The 25,741-nt window shown below is 38.2% G+C and overlaps 1 protein-coding gene across 3 annotated transcripts in view; it reads left to right on the top strand.

Annotated features, from left to right (window-relative positions):
• Positions 1–22,104, top strand: part of LOC133521882 (unconventional myosin-XV) — a 153,028-nt gene extending 130,924 nt beyond the window's left edge. For all 3 annotated transcript variants that reach the window (XM_061856993.1, XM_061856991.1, XM_061856992.1), the window contains 10 exons: positions 2,626–2,939; positions 12,762–13,020; positions 15,662–15,816; positions 16,304–16,442; positions 16,981–17,109; positions 17,475–17,699; positions 18,049–18,327; positions 19,133–19,318; positions 19,694–19,847; positions 20,675–22,104. In XM_061856993.1, coding sequence (XP_061712977.1) covers positions 2,626–2,939; positions 12,762–13,020; positions 15,662–15,816; positions 16,304–16,442; positions 16,981–17,109; positions 17,475–17,699; positions 18,049–18,327; positions 19,133–19,318; positions 19,694–19,847; positions 20,675–20,688 — 1,854 coding nt within the window. In that variant the 3' untranslated portion in view covers positions 20,689–22,104. The remainder of the gene's footprint in view (positions 1–2,625; positions 2,940–12,761; positions 13,021–15,661; positions 15,817–16,303; positions 16,443–16,980; positions 17,110–17,474; positions 17,700–18,048; positions 18,328–19,132; positions 19,319–19,693; positions 19,848–20,674) is intronic.
• Positions 22,105–25,741: the final 3,637 nt, after the last annotated feature.

Here is a 25,741-nt window from a genome sequence, read left to right as displayed (position 1 = left end):
AAGCGTTATTATAACTGGGCTGGTGAAGCACGTAACTTTGGCTAGCGGCGCTCACTGCAACTGCATCCCGTGTTCGGAATGTGTGGGCGCACAGGGCTGCCAAATGCCAGAAAATAAAACATAACGGTATAAACCCAAAGGAACAACCAAATAACAGAAATGCATGTGTCAACGACGACGACGATCAATTGCCTATTGTTATAGCTCTGACAATTACCTATTTATTTCTTTATTTGTTTTGGTTATTCATGTTTAACATCAAAACAACCAACGAAAACGAATGCGATTGAGATGCCATGGTTCCGCGCCGCCCACCAGCATTCTGTGTCAAAAACGTCACTATGATTGAAAATATATTGAAATGATAGATCTCAAAATAGTTAATACAATCACAATACTGAGGGCCTACCGCGAAACATGAAAATATAAATTTCGTTATCTGCCTCTCTATCACACTTGCTTATTCGAGCGATAGAGAAGCTGATAGGTAACGAAATTTCGATTTTTGCGTTTCGCGATAGGCTCTCTGTAAACAAAATGCCTTGATGCATCAATGTCATAGAGAAAACGTTGCAAAAAACTGTTTAATGCATAGCATGAATAAGTTGCTCTATAGTTTACAATATGTGCTGGTGCTGCACTCTGGCGGCAGAAAAAAAAATAAACAAAAAATAAAAACTAAACTTACTATTGTAAAATTTACAATAGTAAGTTCAAAGATATCGATTTGTTTCTCGGATCCAAACACTTATTCAAATCTAAAATAATAAAGGTTGTATCAGCTACTAGCCGGGGTAATCAGTAGAATGCATTGTATCGGTAACTTGCTATGGTATAAATGAGCGTTTCTACTCATGGTATCTTAATCAACTTATTATATAACTAATTAAAATTATGTAATTACATACACACACACACACACACACACACACTCCTATATATATGTAGACATAAATATCCGTACTGGTTCTAGACCTAGCTTACACATAATATTGAAATATTGTTTTATAATGTATTGCCTACCTCAATATTCAATTCAATAATTAATCAGAGTAAAAAAAAGGTTCTTTTTATATATTTGTTTAGCTAATTGTGTCTCAGTAAGTGCTCAATCATGTTCACTAATGTATACCTACTATTCTGTAACTACCTTCTTAACTATTTACTTATATCAAGATTTGACCTTGTGGATTACTGTAATTGGCTTTATACATTTACAATTTAAAATTGCACATGTAATTATTATAAGCTGTTGTAATCCTGAATAAATAAAATAAAATAAAAATAAACATTGCAGTAATACCCCTACTCAATAGGGGTTACAATAGGAATTGTTTTTAAAACTCGAACAGTATATATGTATAATGTAAAATTGTACTAACGTACGGTTGTAATGTTTATGAGTATGACCTACGTATTTATTCCTGGAAATAATGTGTTTTTCCGCGACTTCATGAATCGGCAACCCTGCCACCGTCACAGCGCATGCCTCGGGGGATAGTGCGCGGACATTCACGCTTTCCTGCGCGCGCGCCGATAATATATCTAGTGAACATGGCGCCCGTAATTTTTTTTAAAAATCTGAATATGAAAATAAAGTCTCATTGCCCCAATTTGTCCGAACGATCTATTACAACAAAATGATTAACTAGTAAATTGGCTAATCGAAATCATTATAGTATCTGAGGTATAAAAACACGGTTTAGGTGATTAACAGAAGATGTCGTGTAGCACAGTAGCAGCCTTTGGCGTCACATACATTTTAGAATAAATTAAACCCCTACGTTGAGACATTCGATGTTATTTGGTGAAGTAGACTGAAAAGATTCTTAGGTAAACTTATAAATGTAAAGCAAAAATTGCCCGAATAAAACCCCATAGAAATTAAATGAGTAAAACTTGGTTAACTTTTACTGTAGAAACACCCCCAGGATGGACGGAACTAACCAATTTCTTTTAAAAGTACACAGGAAAATTATCATGTCTTGAATTCATTTTGCATTATTTCTATATATATTCCTACTCTATTCGATAGATAAAGAGCTACATAATTGTAGTAGGCAGTAATTTAGATCGTTCAAAAGGGTGGTTCACTGACGAACAGCGGTGGCAGCATGGTTCCATTTTTATAGCTTGTCACTATGCCCGTCACTTTCGCCCTTACATACTTGTTAGAACTTGACAGGCATCTTAGCCCAGCAGGTCACCCGTCACCCTACCTAGGTATTTTCACGTAGGTACATGTTTTATGCGTAAAATGTTTACTGCAATGCTGAAACTGACACAGTTGGCTGTGGTTAATTACTTAATCCTATTACACTGCATCCTGTGTTGTTACCTACTCAAGGTATTATTTGTGGCGGTGTTAGGCAAAAGGTCATACCTAATTGGTTATAAATTGGATTTCTAATTATATTTTTGCTAGTGAAACATCTTGTAGACAACCGATAAGTAGCCTTTTGCCTAAGTTTTGCCGACAGATCATAAAAGCCATCTGTAAATTACCAAATTATTGATTACTGTATCTAAATTATTATTTAATGAGCTATTTCGACAAATCTTCTACCAACATTAGTGACGTAACTATCAGAAAACACCTAACCTAACTGCTATATCTTGTTACAGGTCCAACCAAAAGCTATCACAAATGGCATCGCCAAGGACCGCGTGGAGCGCGACGTGAGGGAGCGGAACGAGTCACGCGAATCCCGGGACTCTCTTCGGGACATGCGGGACTCGCGGGAAACGCGGGACACCCGGGAGTCCCGCGACGAAACGGAGCATGCGCCTCGGCACGCGTCACCCGTTCGCGAACGGGAGAGGGAGAGGGACAGGGAACGGGAGATGAGGGAGGATAGAAGAGAGCAGACGACGCCGCAGCACGACGGGAGGCATCCGCTGCTGCAGTTCGCTGTTGACCACTTCCGACAGAGCCCTGAGTGAGTACTCTGCTTACTTTATCTTGTCTTTAGCGACAGGTTTTTAAACCTGAAGTTCTCTATGGGACACCCGTGTCATAGTTGTTTTTCGTTGTCTTGTTTCTGACCACGCTTGCAGTTTTGGTCTTTAATCAAATAAATAAATAAAATTCGAGTGCAGTATTGCATGTCTTTCTTTTTAACTGCAGATTATAATTAACATGAAAATTTCACCCCATACAAAAAGCTCCACTCTGTCACATTTTTGGAGACGAAAAAACAAGACAACGAAATGAATTTTTACCCACCCTTAAAAATAAATATCGGTTCATTGGAAGAAGTTAGACATACTTACGTTTACGATTGTGCTTCGTAACACAATGAATTTTAATACTTGAAGACAAGTTAAAAAGCCCCAAACATTAGGTACTTGTCTTTTATTTAATTCACCTTTTGGTCAGTCCACTATCTCCATCAGAACCTGCTTCGACGTCACATTTTAAAAGAATAAATACTTAAATCTACAATATTGCATAAATTGTAAGTTACAGATTGTCGTTAAAAAAAACTAATCGATTGTGCGTTAAGTTACTTAAAGAATTAATTTAAAATACATAAAAGTTTACGAGCTTGCGTGAGCGTGAATATGCGTGTTTATGTCGTGTTAACATAATTATTCATTAGACATTAGGTATCCGTTTTTTTAATTTACCATGATATAAAAGTGGGTTAAGTGTACTATATAACAGGCACTAAATTAAATTGACAAATGTTTGCTGCTATAAAAATGTACATTTTTACAAGTATAACTAACATTTATACATATTATTAATGTACATATTCACTTCGTCGCTTCGATTTCGACGTTACGTGGGAAATAACTGCTTAGTCTGACCGTCTTTACTCTTCATCACTTTTTGGCACTCACATAGCCTCGTTATCTCGTAATATATTTTTAAAAAGTGGATATTATTATGGCTAAACTGTAAAATATAAAATAATTGCCCGTGAACGTTTAATGGCCAGTATTTTTCTTAACGTCAACACCCATTTCCAAATTAACTTACCAACGTAAAGTAGCCCTTATTCTTTTTGTGATTAGGGCTTAATGTTCGCATTTAGGCTTAATGAGCGGACATCGTCCATGACGCATCTTATCATGAATAAAATGCATGGACCGCGATTTAAATGTAATTCATTAAATAGCTTTTACACACCCGTAAAAATCGCTACTCCAGGATGCGTTTAAGTGAAACAAATTTAATAATTATGATTGTACATTGAGAAAATAAATCGCATTAGGTACTTATTCATTCAAGCGCGCGGTTGTTTTATGCGATAGGTGCAGCGTTGAACGCATGCGATCATGGAATGTAGCGAAAATGACAATGCGCTTACCGCGTAAAACAATATACGGTTATTAAATTATCTGATTTAAAATAGGTCTGCGGCAAACGCATCTCGTACTTATGTGGTTTTAAATAAATTTAATTAATTAATTTAATAAAAGCTTGTAAAAACAAAAGCAGTCGGCCCAGCGAAAAAGTTAGTTGATACTTCATTGCACTGGATATGCAAATCATTGATGATTCACGGCGCCTAGCCGCAGCGCTTTTTGAATTTGAACTGGCATTTGCGGTCACGGTCGGGGTGCCCTGGAATCCAAACAGTTTTATGTCTAATTAATATATCTGCTAACCGGGGCATGTTACACGTCAACTTCATGAGGAATTATTTCTAGATCCGAATCAATCCAATCGATCTGATTACACTCGAGAGCAATTAATACAGGTGCATTTTTTTAAATATAAATCTAAACTGCCACTATATTTATACGTTTTTACTAGATAGTTATAGCAGTATAATGCAATTTATGTTTATTCTCAACATAATACGTACCTACTCCTAACGTATAATTTCAACATTTTCCAATCTACGTGTAACGCTAAAGAGATACGCTACGAATACCAATTTAATGTGGGCTTTACACATCCTAATCCCTTTATAACAGTAGATGTAACGACCTCTCACTCGTAATACGTAGTCATTTTCTTAATTGCGCCTTCGATTTCTGTTTTCTTTATATCAATTACTTGCGTAACCAAAAGTTATGCTCAATGAAATAACAATACACGTTGCTCTTCAAATAATCGCATATGCCGGCGGCTACTGCGTTACTTTTATGTCGTTTGTTTCGCTTGTAAATTGCTTAAACGGTTGTTAAAGCGAAGCATTTCAAGACATTACACTACATACTTATGTACCTATATAATATTATTTTGTTGTGAACTTCTGATACTAATCTAGAAACTAGATCTACGAGGAGCTTGCTTAAATGGTACCTAGTTAATTAATGACTTCATCTATCTTGGTCCAGGTCACCTGGAGCTATATCAATACTAGTCGCTAATGGTCGCGCTGAATCGCTTTTTTTTTATACTACGTCGGTGGCAAACAAGCATACGGCCCGCCCGATGGTAAGCAGTCTCCGTAGCCTATGTACGCCTGCAACTCCAGAGGAGTTACATGCGCGTTGCCGACCCTAGCATCCCCGCCTCCCCACCTCGTTGAGCTCTGGCAACCTTACTCACCGGTAGGAACACAACACTATGAGTAAGGTCGCTACTAATAATAATATACCTGTGACAATTTTTATAACACATCCTACTATAGTTTATTCGCTTAACAATTCGATACAAAAACAAAAACACTACTTACTCGTGGCGCGCTCAATTATCCATTGTGTGGAGTCCAGGTCAACCATAATAGTATCACTCGCACTACACCACGAGATAAACACATTATCGATAATTACGAACATGTAACTAACAATCTGACATCTATTGTCGAGGCAGTTCCCGTCGCTTGATGTATGCGATATGCATTGCCTCGGGACCAGTATAAAGGTTACATTCGGATGTCAAGTGCGGCTGCATTTCTGTTGCGAATTTACGACGCCGCCGCCGCAGTAATGTCACTACAGTACACATACATATGTACATATCTTATTTGATATTTAGTAGGTACCGGAGCAATTACATATATGTAATTTCAATTCAATTTCAAATTTTTATTCATAAAATATACATTTTACACGTCAGATTTGTAACAAACAACATATGTAGTTAAATAATAAATCATTCATAAGTTAAATTACTTTGTACTTAGTTTGATAGTTAGTCATAACTATAATAAAAAAATCTTATATTTAATTTAGCTTTAACAATAATGTATTCTGTTAAAATAAGAACCGCACCATTTCGATACTTCTCTGAGATTCCCACGTTACAGGCTGAGCCTAATGTGCCCAATTCTTGAAATAAATATATTCTTTATTCTTTAATAATTGAGATATACGAGTAATATTTTTTTTATACTACGTCGGTGGCAAACAAGCATACGGCCGCCTGATGGTAAGCAGTCTCCATAGCCTATGCACGCCTATAATAAATAATAATACATTCGGCTTAAGTTTAATTTGAAGAGCTAGCTCAATAGATAGGATGGACTAAATATCTACTCATTACTCAATTTGTAAATCACGGGAACTCTCTGATACACAGATTCATAATGCTTATCTATTGTCTTCGGTTCCCGAAATCGTTATTGACGAATTTAAAACACATCCCGATATTCGAACCCTTAACTCATACAGCGTTCGTGATCAATGGATAGACGCTGGCTGTAAGGCGTTCGAATGTAAATTACATTTAAATTAAAAGACGACCGGTCTGGCCTAGTGGGTAGGTAGTGACCCTGCCTATGAAGCCGATGGTCCCGGGTTCAAATCCTGGAAACGGCATTTATTCGTGTGATGAGCATGGATATTTGTTCCTGAGTCATAGTTGTTTTCTATGTATTTAAGTATTTATTAATATGTTTATCGTTGTCTAAGTACCCACAACACAAGCCTTATTGAGCTTACCATAGGACTTAATAAATGTGTGAAATAATGTCCTATATATAATGTTAAAAGAAAATGTCCATGTAAATTATTATATTATACAGATTTCAGTTATCGTGAAACGGTTTGATTTGAAAATCTTTGCATGTACAAAAATCATTAAAGAATCTGACTGAGGAAGGAAGCAACATTACATACATCAATAAATAGTAGGTACATTAATATGATATATTACAACAGTTTATTGTAATTAAATGTTTTAACCCGACAAAGCGCCCCGCGTGTAATTGCGCGTCGTTTCCACGACTATTTACATTGAATGCGTCGTCGCACCGCTCAAGGAATGTGCACTCTACCCGCGTTTTTGCGCCTGCTGTTTCTCTTCAGGGTTGTGGTACAGGCGCGGATACAAGGGGGGGGGGGCATAGGGGCAATGGCCCCCCCCTAAAACCCTGGCCCTCACGTTACTAAATTGAGTAAATTTTATTTTTTCTGTGCAAAAATATATGATTTTCTCAAAATGGCCCCCCCCTAAGCCAAATCTTGTATCCGCGCCTGTTGTGGTAGATTCAATTTAAATATTATAGGACATTCTTACACATATATACTTAATAAGCCCCACGGCAAGCTCAAGAAGACTTGTGTTGTGAGTACTTAAATACATAAAAAACATCCAGGAACAAAATATCCGTGCTCACTACATAAATCAATGCCAGGCTTTTTATAGGCAGAGTCAGTAATCGACTAGGCCACCACACCACACCACAGGTCGTCAAAACATAGGTTGTTTGCTCTTTAGTTTTTGGATTTCCAAATTAACTTCTAATTTAGTCTGAAAATGAGGCTTCGGCAGGCTACCTATTTATTATGTTGATTTCCATTAATTTGTTTTCTAATTAAACTTCTTATTCTGCTGTAGGATTCTAAAGCGAAGTTTTTTCTTAGAAAACATCTTCTTGTTACAATCAGATCGATAAATAAGTGAGCAATCGTCGGTCGTTATTTTTCGTTAATACTAATTAATTTTCTCAGATAACCGACCGAGAGGACTAATTATAATAAAAAGTTTCAAATCCAACAGTGATATAATCTCAATTTATGCAAAAAGTGTAATTTTTGTGACACATGAAGCAACCCATTCATGCAAGTCGCATCAAAACATTGTGAGATCGAAGTCAAGATTAGCCAACATAACAATTCACTGGCCCACAGTAGCCGACGTACGGGCACATCCACTGACCTAATTTTACAAAATGCTACGTTTTTCGTAATGAGAATCTTGAGCAACAGTTTTGTCAGCTGTATTGAAACGAGAAGACAATGCGCCATAAAAACGTTTCGGAAAAACTGTGGCGGCAGCCCTGGTTAGTTGTGCGTTGAACATCATTCGGGTGGAACGTGGTGCTCCCGAGGTCGGCGTGGGACAGTCGTGGGGCGCCCACCATGCCGTGCGCAGCGCTCTCCAGGCTGAAGCACTACATGCAAGTATCCCGACACTCCTGCTATTCCTGCCACCCTAGTACTCTCAAGTGCTGATGTTCGTTAGTTTCCTAACGCGAGTGTTCGTGCATGAATCGCGTGAACGTCGAGTGTACGCTTTCCCTCCATCAAATCGTTCTTTTACGAGTGTTTATTTTGTGATATAAGTTTTTTGGTAAAAAGATGTCCGCGTTTATGAGCGATTTTCACGGATTAGTTTGGCAAGTGTTACGACCGTGTCCGGCAATCAAATTAGAAAAACACAGTCTTATTTACAACAAAGTAGTCCTCCTGATGGTGACTAGTTAAAGTGTGTAGGTAACATACACGTATGTGATAAGGACTTTTTAGGATAATTTTTAAACATAAGATACATAAGAGATTTTCAGGGTTTACCTTGTGTAAACAACCTAAAGTAAAAGTTTCGTAATTATTGTTTTCGCAGCTTTGATTGCTTTGTCCTAACGCGGGGTGTATCGGATCTGTAATTAATCAAGCAATTGGCGTAAAGGCGACACCGACCGATTATCGAGCAACGTTGCGTGAACATTTGAAGATTCAATTGCAGAAGGTGCGTCAATTTAATAGCGGTGCCTTCCGGTCCTAGAAAGGCTGAATACAAAGAGAAATTTCTTCTTACCATATGTGCGAATAAATCATAAGTCATGACTGGCCTGAGAATACCAAAGAATGAACCACTTTAGATAAATTAACTGAACTGTAGCTCTGTCTTAGCTTTACGACGAGTTTATTGAGATTAAGACTTGGAACTGTATCATTTTCATACATTGTGTTTTTGTATCTTAAAGCTTTATAGTGTAATACCGCTACGCTACGCCTATCTTCGCACGGGTTAATTATATACAATAACCATTCTCGGATATGAATCGCATCGGTGAAAACCGGAACAAGTTCGATTCAATGAATTATCCGGCATAGATAAACAGATAGGTGCGGCAGAAAACTAAAAGCATTGATAACAGTTCACGCAAGTCAAAAAATGGAATAAGGAAGTCCGTAACATACATCGCGCAATCAGTAAAGGCTGAACATAAACAAACGTTTGAAAGCCGAAATGAAATGCAAAATTATTCGTATCGTAATCCGTAATCGCTTCCCCGGTTCGATACTTTCCCCGATTGATGCGAGCGAAGTATCGATGATGGCGGGCAGTCGCGCGATGTCGGCGGTGTCGAGCGGTGATCGGTCGGCGGACACCGACCAGGACATCTCGGTGGACAGCCTGTCGTCCAGCGAGGACAGCGAAGTCCCGCAGGAAACCAGCGACGATGAGCTGACCTCCAGCATCCTGTGAGATCCTTAGTCATATCCGTCTTGTGTAGTGGAAGTGTTGTGTTAGATGTCAAACATTCAATAAACAAGGCTCCGATTAAGTGTATTATTGCCAATGCTCGTATTATAAAAAGAGCCTATATTTTAGTTTACTGATAGGAGTCATAGGCAGCACTTTTTTTCTAAAGGTTTGGACTTAGCTTTGTTTGTTTACGTTTATAAAAAGCAATACATTACTCAATAACCGCTAGAGTGCCCACAACAATAATGCGACTGCGTGAATTTGCATCGAATGCGCGTGCGCTTCCTGTTGGCGTTGCTTGTGACTTTGACTACGAACGATACCTAGGTGTTCTGTAGAATCTGTAGGTATAGTTTATACATAGTTTAAAGCTACAAGTAATTTAGACTAGAGTACTATTCTCAGAATCTCTACGGCTTTATTGGTGACTAGTGTCTGCCCGCGACTTCATCTACGTGTGGGATGATGATGATGATGATGAATAAAAACTCTCCGATACCCATCCCCAGGCCAGCCAGGTTAAATTAAGTATCTTTTTACCAAATTTCATCTAAATCGGTTTAGCAGTTTAAGCGTGAAGAGGTAACAGACAGCTGTCTGTCTGTATGTTACTTCCGCATTAATGATCACTGATCATTGTCATCGTCATGAATTGTGTAACGCCAGTCATAAACTGTCAGTCATTCTTGGCGCGAATGAGAGACCACTTGCAGAAGTCATGACTTGGAATATCTCTAAGTTTATTTAAACGTTATAATTGCGTAGATTGCAAAACATTCAAATCTGTAATTTAGAATGCAGGATCGACACCTTGAGTAATATTCGTCGACTTTGTATGAGAGCCGTCTCGCCCCGGGTACGCGCAAAGAATTTAACTTCGGCTAGGTTGAATATAATATTTTAAAAAGGTTAAGTTATCTCATATTTTTCACCTATTTTGCACTGTTTTTTAAAGATCTGCATATTACCAAATTAATGGAACTTTGGTAAAAAGTGGGACCGAGAGGGGGTTTTACCTATTCGTAACTAGGCCCATTAGTGGTTTAATGTTTTATCAAAACTCTATTACCTATAATTATTATAACTCGTGTAGGTACCTACAAGTGTTTCTAAGAATAATTTTTAGATAGGTATATTCATTCCGGCAAAAAAATATGCAGATTAGATTGTACCATGTAATGTTTAACTAACTGTGACTAATTAATTTCCACTTAAGTATGCGCCTAGTTGCATAGTTAAAAGATGTGTCTCTAATCTCTATAGATCTAGAGAACTTACAAGTCAAAAAACGTCTTTGGGTTGACTCCAATATCGCTTCAAACCCCCTGAAACAGAAAGCAGAATAAAGCCCGTCACAGACGGATCGATAATATACCAAAATATGTTTTATGGCAAGGCATAATCTTACGATATATTTTACGTACCATTTGACAGAGTCCACACACGAAGTTATTATATATACGAGTATTTTGGTATCGTTGGCGTGTGTGGTGCTTAGCTATACTATAATATATCCGTTGGTATCTTACGGTATATTAATATATATTATCGCTCCGTCTGTGACGGGCTTTAAATAATAACGCAAACTACTAGTTTCTGCGTGTTTAAAATGAAAACAGAGTTTTTATATACCTACTTTACGACGTTAAACACATTCGGCGTGTGATCAATAAGGAATAATTATATGGTAACATATTAGATAATAGTATAAAAAGTAGGAAATATTCGCATTATGCAACACAATAACTAAAAATAAAACTCATAACATTCGCGAACTGGATCTAGTTCATAATGATAATAAAAAAATACATCGGAAGACAAATTAACATTAAAATAATTTGCAAGTCATAATACTCATAATATTAACGAGATTCATTCGTTTGCGAAGGATTTGCATAAATTTATGTGTCAATATGGGTAGCTTTTTTCCTTGACATTTAGGTTACAAAACGTAATTTATTACATTACAATAAAACAAGTGTACATGACATTTAGCTATGTTAATATGAAAAAATTGTTATTCAGCCTTAATAAGTAAGTAAGTAAGTAAATATTCTTTATTGCACCAACAATTATACATTTTACATACATGTAAAACTACAAATGAATTTTAAAGGAAAATAGAACCAGGTAACAACAGGCGGTCTTATCGCTAAAAAGCGATCTCTTCCAGACAACCTTTAGGTAGCAGGAAATTTAGGAATAGCTGGTTCCACAAAGCCTACATTATATGTTTATATGTACACATCTAAATATATCATTAAAATCATCATGAACTTACATTATGTAACTTTAACATAAAGCTAGATTTTAAATACCGTATGATATTGTGTGTTTACTGGTTTTGGTGATGATAGGTCTGTCTAATGGAAAGAGAAACGGTGTCATAAAATTATTACTTTAAAGGGAAACTTATTAATAATGATGGACGGTGAATATTAATTGCGTCATCTGCGGTTTGCTATGAATATTTTTAAAAAGACATCAAATCATAATCCGGACGTAACATATAAAAAGCAATAGCTACCGAAGTTTTATCATCCATAACACACCCAAATTGCCTATTAGTTTAAGTAACAATAAGAAAACGAGAACTTCATCCGTTTGAATGTTGAAAACGGTAAATTCTACACGCTTGTATTGAGACATAATTGCATTGTAGGTGCAATGCTATTCTGCCAGGTGTGTTGGTTGGTGGTGTAGTGCAATCCTACTTATAATCCTGAAGAATGTTTAAATTGCGTGCCGCTTCTAGGTAAACTATAATATTATGAGGTGACACAAATCTGAAGTGATTAAATGTGCAAGGGACAACGACAAATTAAATCGTAATATACACAGATCGGAAGTTGCTCTTGGTTAAAGAACCGCAATTATGTTATCCCTTCTGAAATCGATATAAAGTTTTGTCCACTTTTTATAGTTCGTGTCATCCACGATAACGCCCAGATTTGTCAAATCTGAGGTTTAATAGCATGACATTACGAGTCAAGGCACGCGTCTTCGTGAATGACACGATCTATAACTTTGAACCTTTGTTTTTGGCAAAACTTCTAAATCATAAATATTGTAGGTACTTATTTATACAGCTCTTTATTTGCGCTGTCGTATTTCGAGGTTCTAACTATTTTATTTTCCTTTTCAGACTAGAAATTCTCAAAGCCGACTCATCACTCAAGAGCAAAGCGAAGCGCAACGAGTGGACCTGGAAGGCGCAGACCGACGTGGTGAAATGGCAGGCGACGGCGCTGCGCGCGCCACTGCTCCGCCTGCCACCGGCGCTCGCGCCGCCAGCCTTGGAGTGCTTTACGTGTGTGCGGGCTTACTGTGGGGACTTGAACGCGAACGAGAGGGCTATGCACCAGGATTTGACTGAAGTTAAATGCGTCTACACAGTGCTAATGGTGAGCTCTAAATTATTTCATTTATGCTAGATTTGGTTGCCCTGACTTCGTCGTCTGCCGCTTGCTACAGCGTCGCCTGATTTGAAGTGCATACTCGTATGTGTGCGGGCGGGGACCTTCTGCGGCTTACACGCGAACGTGATGGCTATGCATCAAGATTTGAAGATGGCACCACTTTTTGATGTTTATCACATCAAAATCAAATGGCGTTCTAAAAGTTTTAATCATGTGTCTAAAGATGGCAGTGAAAAGGATGAAATTTACTGTGGCTACAAAATTTTCTGGGACAGTCCACCTCTATTTAAAATTTTCTTTGATATTACATTACATCGTCGCATAAATTACTTTCTTCCAAACAATATCGCAATTGTATTTGTGGAATATGATAGGTACTCATAAACCGTTTAATCAAGCAAAAATCTAGAGTCAAGGCAGCACTCTATAATAATTAATTAATTCTTGCTAATCAAAATATCTCTGATTAGTTCAAGTACGCCGTCATTGAGGAAGCGTTCGCACCTCACTGATTCTGCGTGAAACATTTCTTGAATTTAAATACAAATCAACATTAATGCTCTTTGTTTACGTGGGATTCTGTACCCGAGTGTTAGACTAATCGTTGAGTAATTCCATCATGAGATTCGTCAGGAAAACGCATTAGTAATGTTATAGCCTTTTGTTTTGATGTTTCATCAAATACCTCAACCCTGTAAACGTAAGCAACAATACTACACGCGGCAAATTTATATTATGCCAAGCTTATAATTTTTAATCAATAGATAAAAAAGTACCTAATTAGCCAACTACATGATATTTTTACGCTACATTAAGTGTTTTTATGCGGTTGTTGCATAAGCACTTTAACACGTCATCATGACAGTGACGCTCATAATTTTGTTAGAGTTGTTTACATAGAAGGCGAGCATAATTTGCAGATTTATTACTTATTTCATTGGGTAAACGTGCATACTACAAACTACAATATACAATTAATTGGCTGATCAATGTCGCCGGATTACTTAAAGCAGCTGGAATTTACGTTCGCTGGCTGGAATCTTGTCGATTACGTGTCGAACCTCCAGGAAGACCTATGTCCGGAAACGTGTTTTTAGGGTTCCGTAGCCAAATGGCAAAAAACGGAACCCTTATAGATTCGTCATGTCCGTCTGTCTGTCCGATTCTGTCACAGCCACTTTTTTCCGAAACTATAAGAGCTGTACTGTTCAAACTTGGTAAGTAGATGTATTCTATGAACCGCATTAGGATGTTTACACAAAAATAGAAAAAAAACAATAAATTTTGGGGGTTCCCCATACTTAAAACTGAAACTCAAAAAATCTTTTTTCATCAAACCCATACGTGTGGGGTATCTATGGATAGGTCTTCAAAAATGATATTGAGGTTTCTAATATCATTTTTTTCTAAAATAAATAGTTTGCGCGAGAGACACTTCCAAAGTGGTAAAATGTGTGTCCCCCCCCCGTAACTTCTAAAATAACAGAATGAAAAATCTAAAAAAAATATATGATATACATTGCCATGTAAACTTCCACCGAAAATTGGTTTGAACGAGATCTAGTAAGTAGTTTTTTTTTAATACGTCATGAAATTAAAAAAAAAAAAATTTTTTCATCATACCCATACGTGTGGGGTATCTATGGATAGGTCTTCAAAAATGATATTAATGTTTCTAATATCATTTTTTTCTAAACTGAATAGTTTGCGCGAGAGAACCTTCCAAAGTGAAAAAAAGTGTGTCCCCCCCCCCCGTAACTTCTAAAATAACAGAATGAAAAATCTAAAAAAAATATATGATATACATTGCCATGTAAACTTCTACCGAAAATTGGTTTGAACGAGATCTAGTAAGTAGTTTTTTTTTAATACGTCATGAAATTAAAAAAAAAAAAATTTTTTCATCATACCCATACGTGTGGGGTATCTATGGATAGGTCTTCAAAAATGATATTAATGTTTCTAATATCATTTTTTTCTAAACTGAATAGTTTGCGCGAGAGAACCTTCCAAAGTGAAAAAAAGTGTGTCCCCCCCCTGTAACTTCTAAAATAACAGAATGAAAAATCTAAAAAAAAAATATGATATACATTACCATGCAAACTTCCACCGAAAATTGTTTTGAACGAGATCTAGTGAGTAGTTTTTTTTTCACGTCATAAAATTTTAAAAAATTTTTTTTCATCAAACATATACGTGTAAGGTATGTATGGATAGGTCTTCAAAAATGATAGTTAGGTTCCTAATATAATTTTTTTCTAAACTGAATAGTTTGCGCGAGAGACACTTCCAAAGTGGTAAAATGTGTGTCCAAAGTGGTAAAATGTTGAACAAGATCTAGTAAGAAGATTTTTTTTTAATACGTCTTAAATTGTACGGAACCCTTCATGCGCGAGTCCGACTCGCACTTGGCCGCTTTTTTAGACATGTATCACAGTTAGTTGAGGGTAATCGAACAAGAACTCTTACTTATTAATCACTTCAGAGAGCCTACCGAGAAACACGACAATCGAAATTTCATTATCTGGCTCTCTAGTAGTCAGAAGCTTTTTTTCTGATAACTTTTATCCAGTCTATACCTATCTTGCTAGGATAGCTATATACAATAACACTATTATTTTTGCAGCACTGCCACTCAGTGCCCGAGCTGCGCGACGAGGTGTATTGCCAGCTGATGAAACAGACCACCTCCAACCGGTCCACGGCGCCCGACTCCTGCCAGCGCGCCTGGCGGCTCATGTCCATCCTGGCCGCCTACTTCACCTGCTCAGATACTTTAAGGTCTTTACCCATTTATTACACTAGCTCTAGAACAAAATATGTATGTATAAAGTAAAGGTGGAACAATCAGTAGCACTAACGAAGGAAACAGAAAGCAACACGTCACCTACACGGCAGTGCTTCGCCAAACTAGATAAAACGAGGAAGATTATTGTTTTGAATTTGAACAAAGAAGACCAGCATTATTATGTATAAGAGCAGATATACCTAAAGTTGATAATTATAAGACTAGTGGGCTGATAACTAGGGCTGTTTTAACCCATGAGGGGCTCCAGGGGACAATATAGGTTGGGGACCAAAATAAGCCGTTCCGGGGATCTCCATAGCGCGGAGCTCCTAGGTCTAAACGATCGATGGTGAAAATGATCCTGTTGATAACATAATCAAATTTAATGTATCGTAGTTATGTGTCATTTTAGTTACCAATTACTTCCTACTTATTCTACCGAATTACACAATAGTAATAACGTAAAATCGTTTTTTGCAGGCCGTTCCTAGTGGAATATCTGTCAGCCGCAGCAGCGGACCGGCGGCGGCCGTGCCAAGGCACTGCAGCTGTGTGCCTAGCTAACCTAAGGAAAACGCTGCGCTGCGGCGGACGCAAGAATGTACCTAGTGTTGAGGAGGTAAGACTTAATTTTCTGTGATTAAAAATCAGGTTTAGGATAAGATCTGACAATGCCAACTGGATAAGAAGAAATAATATAAATGTATTCAGGGCGTTCACAATATAAATTAGGAAGAAAACACTTTTATTAGCATCAATCATGTAATTTTAAAAGCGTCACTAAAACTAACAGGCCTTCATTCAGCTTGATTTTAGGCTTCTAGAAGTATAAGGTAGAAGTGAATATATTCCTACCAAGTTTTGAACTGTGTTTCACATTCATACAGTTCAATTTTGCGTAATTTCTGACATCCATAAGTACTTTTACCCCTTATTCATAAAACTTTCCAAACCTGAATTAGTTAATTCAAGTTATATCCCTTTCTTATAAATACATAACTTACATAAGTCAAAATGACAGATAAACACTTAATACTCGTAGGTAATTGAGGTTTGTAGCACGTTTATGAATAACGCCAATAAACTCGTTAATTGTTAATGTGTATATTATGGGAATAGCCTTCGTGATGTTATTTATGATGTGATGTTTTTGTTAGGTGACGGCGGTGTCGGCGGGGCGGTCCGCGCGGCGGCAGCTGTACCGGCTGCCGGGCGGCGCCGAGCGCGTCGTCAACACGCGCTGCGCCACCGTCGTGCGCGACATCGTGGACGAGCTGTGCGAGCTGGTGTGTACTGTACAAACAACTAGTAATAATGCAAGCTTCGCCATTCAGGACGCCTCGAGATTGCTGCAAACTATCCGTTTTACTGCCCTTTACTCCAAGGATCCGTGTTGTGATCATGGGGCCAAAAGACAATCAAAACTTAAATAATTTACGGAAATAGTGACGCCACTTCTCGTTCATATCTGTCGTAGTTATGTATAGCCAAGATGACAATAAAAACAATTGTGTGGTGTGCAAAAATTATAGTATGTGTAATGGAAAAAATGTATTTCTTTCAATTAACGTGTATACGTAATCATTAATAGCAGATGAAAAGTCCTGAATTTTGATAAATTAAACCAATTAAAATTTGTTTTCGGTTTTAGATCGGCGTGACAAGCGAGGCAGAGCGTCAAGAGTTCTCCCTCTACTGCATCGTGGCCGGCGACGCGCTCACTATGCCCCTCGCCGGCGACGAATACGTGCTCGACGTGACTACAGAGTTACAACGAGCTCATCATCCATTCTACCTCATCTTCTGCCGCTCCGTGTGGCACCACCCACTCAGATCAGACGCGCCTCCGCTGTACACTGAGGTGTTGTTCAACCAGGTGAGTTCCACTACTAGTACGACGCGATCAACATGACCAACAGCGAGCTCATCATCATCCCTTCTAGATCAGACGCCCCTCCGCTGTACACTGAGGTGTAGCTCAAGCAGGTGAGTCCCTACGCCCCCTACGGCGTACGATGCACTAATCGGGCCGCTGACGGAACAGTTCACATTTCATTCTACTTCAGTGATAGATAGAGGATTATATTCCGTGTAAATCTTTATACAACCTGTTATTTTGACAAGATTATTGCTGCATACTATGCGATGATCATGAACCGTGTACCTATTGTGAGATTATATTCCGAATAAATGTTTATGTTACATGTGTACAATGTATTCGTTAGGTGGCTCCAGACTACCTGGAAGGGCTGCTGCTGGTGCTGCCGGGCGGCGCGGCGCCGGCGGCGGGCGCGCTGCGCGACGTGGCGCTGGTGGCCGCGCTGCTGCACCGCGCCGCCGGCCTGGCCGAGGCGCCGCACGCGCGGGACCTGAAGTTCCTGCTGCCCAAGCCGCTGCTGGCGCTGCGCGAGCCCCGGCCGGCCAAGTGGGCCGCGTGGGTCGCGCAGGAGTGGCCGGCGGCGCGCGCGCTCTCTCCGGCCGCTGCCAAATCTAAAGTGCTACAGGTAAGACACCGAGGCGCCGCACGCTCAGGACCGAACACCATTTCTATCCAAACCAATGCTGACACTGACTAACGCCTAAGCTGGCGACGTTAACGACGGTTATTTTCCCTGGTTTCCAGTTCTAGTAATTTTATTGATCGTAGCGTAGTTTATTTTATTGACCGTAGCGTAGTTTATTTTATTTTCTTGACCATAGCGTAGTTTAAGAGGGAAGTATACCACGTGATCGTCCATACAAAAAGTCAAAAGTTTTCCACTTCTAAATATTTTCCATTCTCCATGATTTCTCAGTTTATTATTGACACAATGAAAAACTAGGTAGGTATAGGTTTTCCTTCTTTTTCAAAAATTGCGAAACTACAACAAACCTGTTTACTATTTTTTTTTTCAAACCTGTAAATCTAAAATCTAATCTGAATAAAAAGTAATCTGTAGATCTGTAATCTGAGGGCCTATCGCGAACCACGTTCGACGTGTTGCCTCTCTGTCGCACTTGTAAATTCATACGTAAGTGTAACAGGGAGGCAACACGTCGAACGAAGTTCGCGGTAGGCCTTCTGTTATGCTGAAAGGATCGACGACAAAACCAAAATATTTTTTTAAGATTTACTTAGTGGAAACCGTTTTCAACCGAAATGGAATTTCATAGAAACATACCCTTATTTCGTTAGGATCGCAAAGCTATTCTTCCATCTTAATGATTCCTACGCTTAAATTTCGGAATACACGAGACTATCTTGCTACCAGCATGAAACAAAATTGTTTTCTTCAAAGTGAATAAATTGTTAATGTAACATTTCCCCAGGTCCTATCCCGCTGGCCGCTATTCGGGTCATCGTTCTTCGCAGTGCGTCGCGTCGGCGGCGGCGCGCCCAACGAGTGGCGCGAGCACGTGCTCGCGCTCAACCGGCGCGGCGTGCACCTGCTGGACGCGCACACGCACGACACCGACACGCACTGGCCCTACGCCGACCTCATCTCCACCAGGAAGGTGTGTGCTGCCCCGGGCCGGGCGGTGCTAGTGTCTCCGCCCGCCGCCGCCGTGGTCGTCCATAACACATTCATTAAAGTCATCATTTCATTCATTCATTTTCTTCGAGTCGCCAGCCACCGAGCGACTTACTTACGTTTTGCTATGTCATTGATCAAGAGTTACGCAACGTCAGTAGCGCAGCGCATAGGCTTTCAGAATGATTCTGCCTAAGCTATACGTTGGACTACTACCAACGTACGAAGAACGAAAACGTTCTTACCATCTAAAAATAAGCAATAATAAAAACCTCAAGTATTGCCCAGCTGCCGAAGGAGGTATATGTTAGCAACGTATTACGCTCGTGTTTACTAAAAGTAAATATTTTTTTACCAGGTCCGGTCTGAAGACGGCACACTGTTCCTGGACGTGAAGTGTGGCTCGCTCCTGCAGCAGCGAGTGACCCGGCTACAAGCCGAGCAGGCCCATGAAGTCGCCCGACTGGTGCGGCAGTACGTGCAGCTGCAGAGGGACCACAGGCACCACGACGGTGAGTGATCATATACCCTCTATTATGCGTTCAAAAACCCCAAATTACGGCCAGCATAAAGATAATCTATTTGTTACATGAAATGTTTCATAACTGTAAAAATGTTATTATAGCGTAATAAAAACGTCAAAATGGATTCATTCAAATTTCGAACGTCTCTAATAAAAACAAAAAACAATTCCTTTGTTTGACCTCATTTCTATTATTAGAGATAACATTTTATTGAGTGCGTGATCATTGATCAAATTCCGCAATGGTGGTAATAACATGCGGTTCCTAAACACATCACAGAGAGCATATGCGTTTAAATAAAGTAGTTTATGTAACTGTACTGTACATAATTAGGCATTAAAGCACTTGTGCTATGTTTTTATGAAACTCGCTTTCAACTTAAATCAAAGACCCACAATTGTATTTTATGCCTTTCGTTATGTAGCAGTCACATAAACTACTTACTATAGTAAACACCCCTATAATGGAACAGGCACCAGTAATGGGATGGTATAGACAAATCATGTAAAACAAGTATTTACCATCAGTTTTTAATCGCTGGCAACATTTTACCATAAACAAGAGCCAAAGAGCTGCTAGTTAATAATAATAAGCTTAAGCTTAATTGGACAAAGTTAAAAGAATTGAACATTCAACTTTTAAAGCGTAAAGCGGTATAAATTTTACAGGTGTCGGTGAAATATCAAAAACACTTCAAATTTTCTCTTAAATGTTCCATGATTGGTGCCGTTAACATACCACAAAATTGTATCACCCCAGTAGTGGTAGTCGTAAATTGCTAACGACCGAAAACTAATCAATATGTTTTGTTCCAGGTTTTAACGCATGAGGCAGACCACGCGTGTAATAAACGGACTCAAGTAATTAAGTGCAGTGTGTATGATATTTCCAGTAATTATATTACAAACGAACGCATAATATAAAATGCATAATGCTCACCCAACATTAAACAATCCGTCCTTATGAAGATCTGAACATCGTTATGTAATAAGTATTGAGGATAGTATTTTATTATAATATATTTCGTCAGCCGCAATGCATGATCGGTCAGAATCTCGAAATAATTTTATATTAAAAGACTTTCAACGTATTTGTATATTATTGTTCTATTTCAATGTAAAGTTCAAGTAGCTGGCGTGGACTATTGCGTTTTGTTTGCATTAGAAAAAAAAAATGTTGAGGATCCTTTTTATTGAAAAACGCTTTAAAAAATAGTTTATATTAATTATGAAAACAAAATAATGTAAACGATCGTATATGGTTTATAATTGTTACATATTTGCTGCCGCTTATTATGAAAACTGATTTTTGTTAAAAAATCACGTTAAGATCGATTACCTTCTTTCTAATGCTAAAAAAAGGGAACTATAATCTATGTGCATACGTCAAAATCATTATGTGCATGTTGTTATGACAAGACATAATGATAGATAAGTATCATTCGTTCAGTTCATTTCATTCACTCACGCCAGATTCGATGAATCGATCTAGACGCGCTGCGGCCGCCGCGATTAAAATGAGAATAGGATTTTAGCACAAATGTAATGTTTGTTTATTTCACACCAAAACAATTCCACACGTAGATACCTACTTCTATTTTCATTTTAGTCATATTTAGTAAATATAATTTACGAGAAAAGTTTAAAAAGATTTTTAATTTAATTTAGTCAACTTAGGTGAATGTTTTGCATAATCGCATTCTTGTTTAACCACCAATGATACATTAAAGTTTAATATATTTTATTCATATATTTGTTTTAGCATAATGAAATATTGCATGTGTTACATTCCAAGTACATTTTATCAATACAACTCGTGAACAGGGTGATAGTGTCAATCACAAAGTATTCTCAAATATATGTTGTAGATAATTTTATTTGTATTTTGTTTATGGAATTCGTATTATGTTATATATAGTATCGTTATTTCCATCGACAAAATTTTGAATCCCACAGTTTACGAATCTCGAGGTAAAACGATTGTATGATATATCGTGCCTTATCTGTCTTCCTCCTGATATAAAGGTGCTATTTATGAAGTAGTTCTCTAAACATCTGATCTGAAATCAACTCAAAAAGTAATTTAAGCAGTAACTCCTTTTTATATATTTTAGGCCGTTTTAGGGTCGGAGTCATGTATAATTATATTTTAAAATCAATTATTTGTTGTCATTATGTAATATAATTTAAATAAATATTCGAATTATGAGAATGTAATAGATACCAATAAAATAATATTTTGAATATTTTGTTATGTTTTTCTTAACTAATATTACTAATATATACAGGTTTACTACGCATGTTATTCAGCCGGGCTAACACAGGAGTGGCGCGATAGTAACTCGCTCGCAAGTTAGACTACCTGTCCCTATTTAACACATTCACTGACAAACAAAAAACGGCGCACTACCCCAGAAACCGGTGGTCTATAGCTGCGTACAAAACAACCCGCCCAGCGGGTTGTCCTGCAGCTGAACAAAGTTCACGAGCGCCCACCAGGTGGGTTCCCGGCAGTGAATGTGTCGTGATAAAAAAAGACGGGTCATCGCGTATCAGATACTGTCGCGCCCCTTTTGTGCTAGGCCCACAGATTGGATAACAATACCTTCCCGGACTTTGCTTGACGTGTCTGGCAACGTCGCACGACCCGACCCGACACAGTATGGCAGACAAAGTTTTGCGGAGGCGATTAGTTCGCCTAAAGTCGAAGCCTACTCCCGTCGCGCGATGTGGCAACTGCCAAATGCTTCAGGTGAAAATGTAGTTTCATGGAGTTTCTTGACTTCGCCTGAAGTCACTGCCGGCGCAAGTTGCGCGATGTTGCCAGATACGTCAAGTGAGATCATAGATGTAGTGAATAATCCTTTATTACCATCGTATTTTCACGAAAACGCACGAACGTGTTATGCTATTTCAGTCAGTCTCAGTACAAAAAGTATCGAAATTGACTGAAGTAGCATGATAAATACGAACATTTCCGAGAAAATACGATGGCAAAGGATAAAAGCGGCCAAGTGCGAGTCGGACTCGCCCATGAAGGGTTCCGTACCATTTATGACGTATTAAAAAAACTACTTACTAGATCTCGTTCAAACCAATCTTCGGTGGAAGTTAGCATGGTAATGTACATCATATATTTTTTTTTAGGTTTATCATTCTCTTATTTTATAAGTTACGGGGGGGGGGGACATACATTTTACCACTTTGGAAGTGTCTCTCGCGCAAACTGTACAGTTTAGAAAAAAATGATATTAGAAACCTCAATATCATTTTTGAAGACCTATCCATAAATACCCCACACATATGGGTTTGATGAAAAAAGATTTTTTGAGTTTCAGTTCTAAGTATGGGGAACCCCCAAAATTTATTGTTTTTTTCTATTTTTGTGTGAAAATCTTAATGCGGTTCATAGAATACATCTACTTACCAAGTTTGAACAGTATAGCTCTTATAGTTTCGGAAAAAAGTGGCTGTGACATAAACGGACAGACAGACGGACATGACGAATCTATAAGGGTTCCGTTTTTAGGGTTCCGTAGCCAAATGGCAAAAAACGGAACCCTTTTTGCCGTTTGACTACGGAACCCTAAAAAGGATTGTTCACTACATCTGTAACACTTGTCACGGGACATTTTTCCTCTAGTAAACAAATCCCGCCGACATAATATGTTTATGTGCCACACCAAATCAACCACTTTGACCTTTCTATCTGTTGGGCTATTCGCATGTTGGCCACCAACACAGTATATTAAGTAAAATATTATTATTTTTTCTGTGACCTTTATACCTAATTGTTAAATTTTAAAACCTCTTGAGAGCCCTAACCATTTCAAATTCCCATTACCAATTATTGCACAACCCTACGCAAGTGACATCCTGAAAGCTAGCTCCAGCTGATGTGCCAAGGCCTCCCGCGTTCCCACGGCGCGTAGAAACTGTCCTTTGTCTACCGGCAGTACCAAGGCTTCCTAACTCTGCACAATTATATGCCTCGCCTAGTCGCACTTATGGGAAATATACATGATAGGTGAGTCATCGACAATTAATTGGGACTGCTCGGCTGACAGAGTGTGAGACTTACTGTGATTACTAAAACGTAGTGATTATATGCTCTTTGGTGATTACTGTCAATAAAAACTGCTACTTAATGCATCGCTGCATTGATAAATTGTGTGCCCGGCCGGGAAAACGTCCCACTTTGTCGCTTGCCATAAGGACGTCTTGACAGGTTATTCGTATAAAGATACAAGCAAATCTCGTCGTTATGGTAAGCGACAAAGTGGGACCTTTGACTACACTTCGACACAATTTACTACTTATATATATACAGGGTGTCGGTCGCGTTAAATGAAATACCTACTGATTTGCCCCCCATGCTTTTACCGCGAATGATATTTTTTCTGACTAGGGTTTGGTCTGTGAATATCGGAGATATCATCTAATATTGGCTCCATACATTGATAACTATCAGAACAGTTTTCTGTGAAATCTGGTTCTGGGTGTGAATTTCCAGTAAAAAGTGTAGGCACATTTAGAAAAAACGTCAGACTCAATTTGGCCTATTCTACTCAGAATCACGTGGAAAAAAATTGTCGCAATAAAATTAAAAGTTTTCTGACGCATTTTCACACACATTTTGTATGGACCGTAACAAAACTACCTAAAAGTTGCTAATACATAGTAAGTATGAATAAAATATCATCCAGTTTTATATACTTACGCTAGTAACTGATACGTTAAGAGTAGGTGCTAAGTCAAATTTTAAAAGCGTCAACCCGAATGCCTACCTTGGTGTACTTCGATAAGAAAGAAAGAACCAATATTTTTAACTATTTAACTTGGCACCAACTTCAAACGTATCAGTTGCTAGCGCATATAAAACGGGATGATAAAATTTGTTGGACAAATTATTGAAATAATTAACAAGTATTAGCAAGAAAAGAACACGTCGATGCGAATTAAAACAAAATCAGTGGAAAATCTGCATTAAATACTACCCTACTGAATTGAAGTACCTAGTCAGACTAGCCTCGATCTTGTCCTCAATAACAATCGCAAACACGTAGTGCAAGCGCCGTGCTATGCAAATGTAACTATACAATTATGACACATTTATTGCATCTGTTTTATATTTCACACATAACATTAACACATTAACCTTGGTTAGGACCCAAACGGGGCCCAACAAGTCACACAGTAAATCAGCAAGTGCCTAACTCAAAGAGTAAACTAAGTATGGTCTAATTATGTGCAAAAAGTTGTTGATGGTAGAGGAAATGTTGGGGAGACCGAGGTGAGTTGAAAGAACATCAATGTTCAGAAATCTATACCTTTTATCAAGCTGGAAAAATGAGTGTATATCATAGTTTCGGACACGTACTCTCGGAGTATCCTGCTGTCGAATGTTCGTTGATTCGAATGTTGCTGGATCGAAATACTTGTGGCCGAATTATGCATAATCGAAAAATCGTAATCTAGAATTGTATGGGTTCGATTTGTTGTGTATCGAATGTTCGTTGATTCGAATGTTCGCTGGTTCGAAATACTTGTGGCCGAATTATGCATAAATGATTTAGTAATCAATAGTTTTATTTTATCATCCTTTTTTACTTCTAATGATTTTTAGTGTCATGTTCAGATTAAAAAACAAAGCTATATTTATACTAAGAGAATAAGAGAAAACATTTGTATTTTAGGATTTTTCTTTTTGTAAAGAATGAACTCCAAAATGACTGGACCGATTTAAAAAAAGGTTTTTACCTTAGGGTTTAACCGAAAAAAATTACCCCCTATTCACATTTTCAGGAGGTACCCTGAATATTTTTTTTCTAAGCTTTTCGACCCAGCGACAGTCGAATCAACGAACATTCGTACCCGAGATCT

Source organism: Cydia pomonella, chromosome 10, assembly GCF_033807575.1.
Source record: "Cydia pomonella isolate Wapato2018A chromosome 10, ilCydPomo1, whole genome shotgun sequence".
NCBI classification, from domain to species: Eukaryota; Metazoa; Arthropoda; class Insecta; order Lepidoptera; family Tortricidae; genus Cydia; species Cydia pomonella.
Note: the sequence above shows the minus strand (reverse complement) of the source record. Positions and strands in the feature narration are given on the sequence as shown.